General features: G+C 58.1%; 1 protein-coding gene across 1 annotated transcript; it reads right to left on the reverse strand.

The window, feature by feature from the left end:
* Positions 1-146: 146 nt before the first annotated feature.
* On the reverse strand, positions 147-1,106 carry LOC106002586 (methylenetetrahydrofolate reductase-like; the record flags this gene model as incomplete). Its single annotated transcript, XM_013037441.1, has 3 exons — positions 823-1,106; positions 500-634; positions 147-379 (listed from the first exon to the last, which is right to left on the reverse strand). Coding segments are annotated over exons 1-3 (652 nt in total), but the record flags the coding sequence as incomplete, so codon positions are not given.
* Positions 1,107-1,936: the final 830 nt, after the last annotated feature.

A 1,936-nucleotide genomic window follows, 5' to 3' on the forward strand; every position in this document is an offset into this window, starting at 1 on the left:
GGGGGGAGGGAGCCATAGGTCTGGACTGGGGTCCCAGCCACTTTCCTGTGGGAGATGTAGACTGTCTGCCTCAATTGCTTCTCTCACCCTCCCTCCTTGCTAAGGAGCTCTGGCCACAGCCCCCACCCCCAGGCTGCCAGGCTGACCCACAGCTAGACACTGGGCAGGGGGTCCAGAACCCACAGCCAGCCCACTCACCCTGTGGCCCTGCCGGTTGGGCTCTCCTGAGAGGTAGTGTGCAAAGACTTGGAAGACGCTCTCTTCGCTGGTAAGCTCCTCCCCCCACATTTTCAGCAGCTCCTCGGCGGGGGACTTGCTTTTCAGGTAGAAGAGGTAGTAATCCTTCAGCTCCCCGAAGGCTGGTGAGGAGGAGTTACCCCTGGCAGGGAGCACGGGGGGCGGGGGGAAGGTGTTGGGGTACACTCCTGACCCTGGGCTCCTGCTGGAAGGCAGGGGAGCCATTCCTGTACCCCCTTTCCCCAGACACCGACTTCCTCACCAACGGCCATTGGGAAACTCGTCCCAGTCCTGGGTGCGGTAGATGTAGCTCTTTGGTCTGGAGGCCCAGAAAATGGGGCGCACATCCTCCTCGCGGCGCTTAGGGTGGGCGCTGACAGCCCAGGGCAGGGGGCGCCTGGAGACAGGATGGAGACAGAGGACCACAGCCTGGTGGGGGGAGCGGGGGCCCTGACTACACCTCCAGGTCCCCACGGGGCACCCCTGTGAGGGACCCACCATGGCACAGGACAGCGCCCTTACCAGTGCCAGCCAGCGCGGCCCCCTGGCTGCACTGTCTGTCCTGGGGGAGGAGGGGCTCCTCACCTGGGGTCCTCATTCCACATGCCCAGGCGCCTTAGCACCTCGGTGGTGGCCACCTCGCGGTTGAGGGTGTAGAAGTGGAGGCCTGGCACCAGACCACTGGCCAGCAGCTCCCGGCACAGGCTCACCGCCAACTCGATGCCATAGTTGCGGATGGCAGCGTCGTTGTCCTTGATGGGCTCAATCACGTCCTTGATCTTCTGGGGCACTTGCAGCTTGGACAGCTTCACCAGCTGCCGAAGAGAGGAGTAGCCCTGCCCAAGACACAGAGGAGGCCGTGGGGTCATGTGGGGTCAACTGGCCCGTCTCCCACTCTGAATATATGCCCCTGCTTTCATGCTCTGTCTGGTGCACGGCACCACATGGTGAGACGGGGAAAGTCAGATCGTGTCTGGGGGTCTGCAGGGTCCAGGAGCTGCCCGCAGTGCCTCTGACATCAGCCCTGCCTGCCCTTTGGCTCATATGTACTTGCTGGGAACAGCGTGCTCTTCCACCCAGGCCACCAGGTTCACCTGTCAATCTTTTTTTTTTTTTTTTCTTTTTTTGCCGGGCCTGGATGTTGTCTACCACTTGAGCCACAGCTCCACTTTTATTTTTGGTGGCTAATTGGGGGTAAGAGTCTCACTCATTTTCCTGCCCAGGCTGGCTTCATGCTGAGATGCTGAGATTCTTAGATAGCAGCCTCCTCAGTTGCTGGGATTATAGGCGTGAGCCATCAGCGCCTGACTCACTTCTGGCTTTTTAGTGATTAACTAGAGATAAGAGTCTCAAGACTTTTCTGCCTGAGCTGGCTTCAAAGGTCCTCAGAACTCAGTCTTCCTGAGTAGCTAGGATTATAAGTGTGAGCCTGGCTATTCCAGTCATTCTTAAGGGTAAAATACAGACCCTGAGCCCTGTATTAGGCCTGCATGCAGCAGAATTTCTGGAGGTGGGCCTGCAGATCCAGCCTTGGGACAAGCTTAACAGTCCTGCCAACAGCTAAGTTGGGGAAATACTGTCTTTTTTTTTTTTTTTTTTTGGTCGGCCTGGGCGCTGTCCTTCAGCTCTTCAGCTCAAGGCGAGCGCTCTACCACTTGAGCTACAGCGCCACTTCTGGTTTTCTGGTGGTTTATTGGAG

The sequence above is a fragment of the Dipodomys ordii genome, unplaced genomic scaffold (genome assembly GCF_000151885.1).
Source record: "Dipodomys ordii isolate 6190 unplaced genomic scaffold, Dord_2.0 Scaffold14474, whole genome shotgun sequence".
Lineage (NCBI taxonomy): Eukaryota > Metazoa > Chordata > Mammalia > Rodentia > Heteromyidae > Dipodomys > Dipodomys ordii.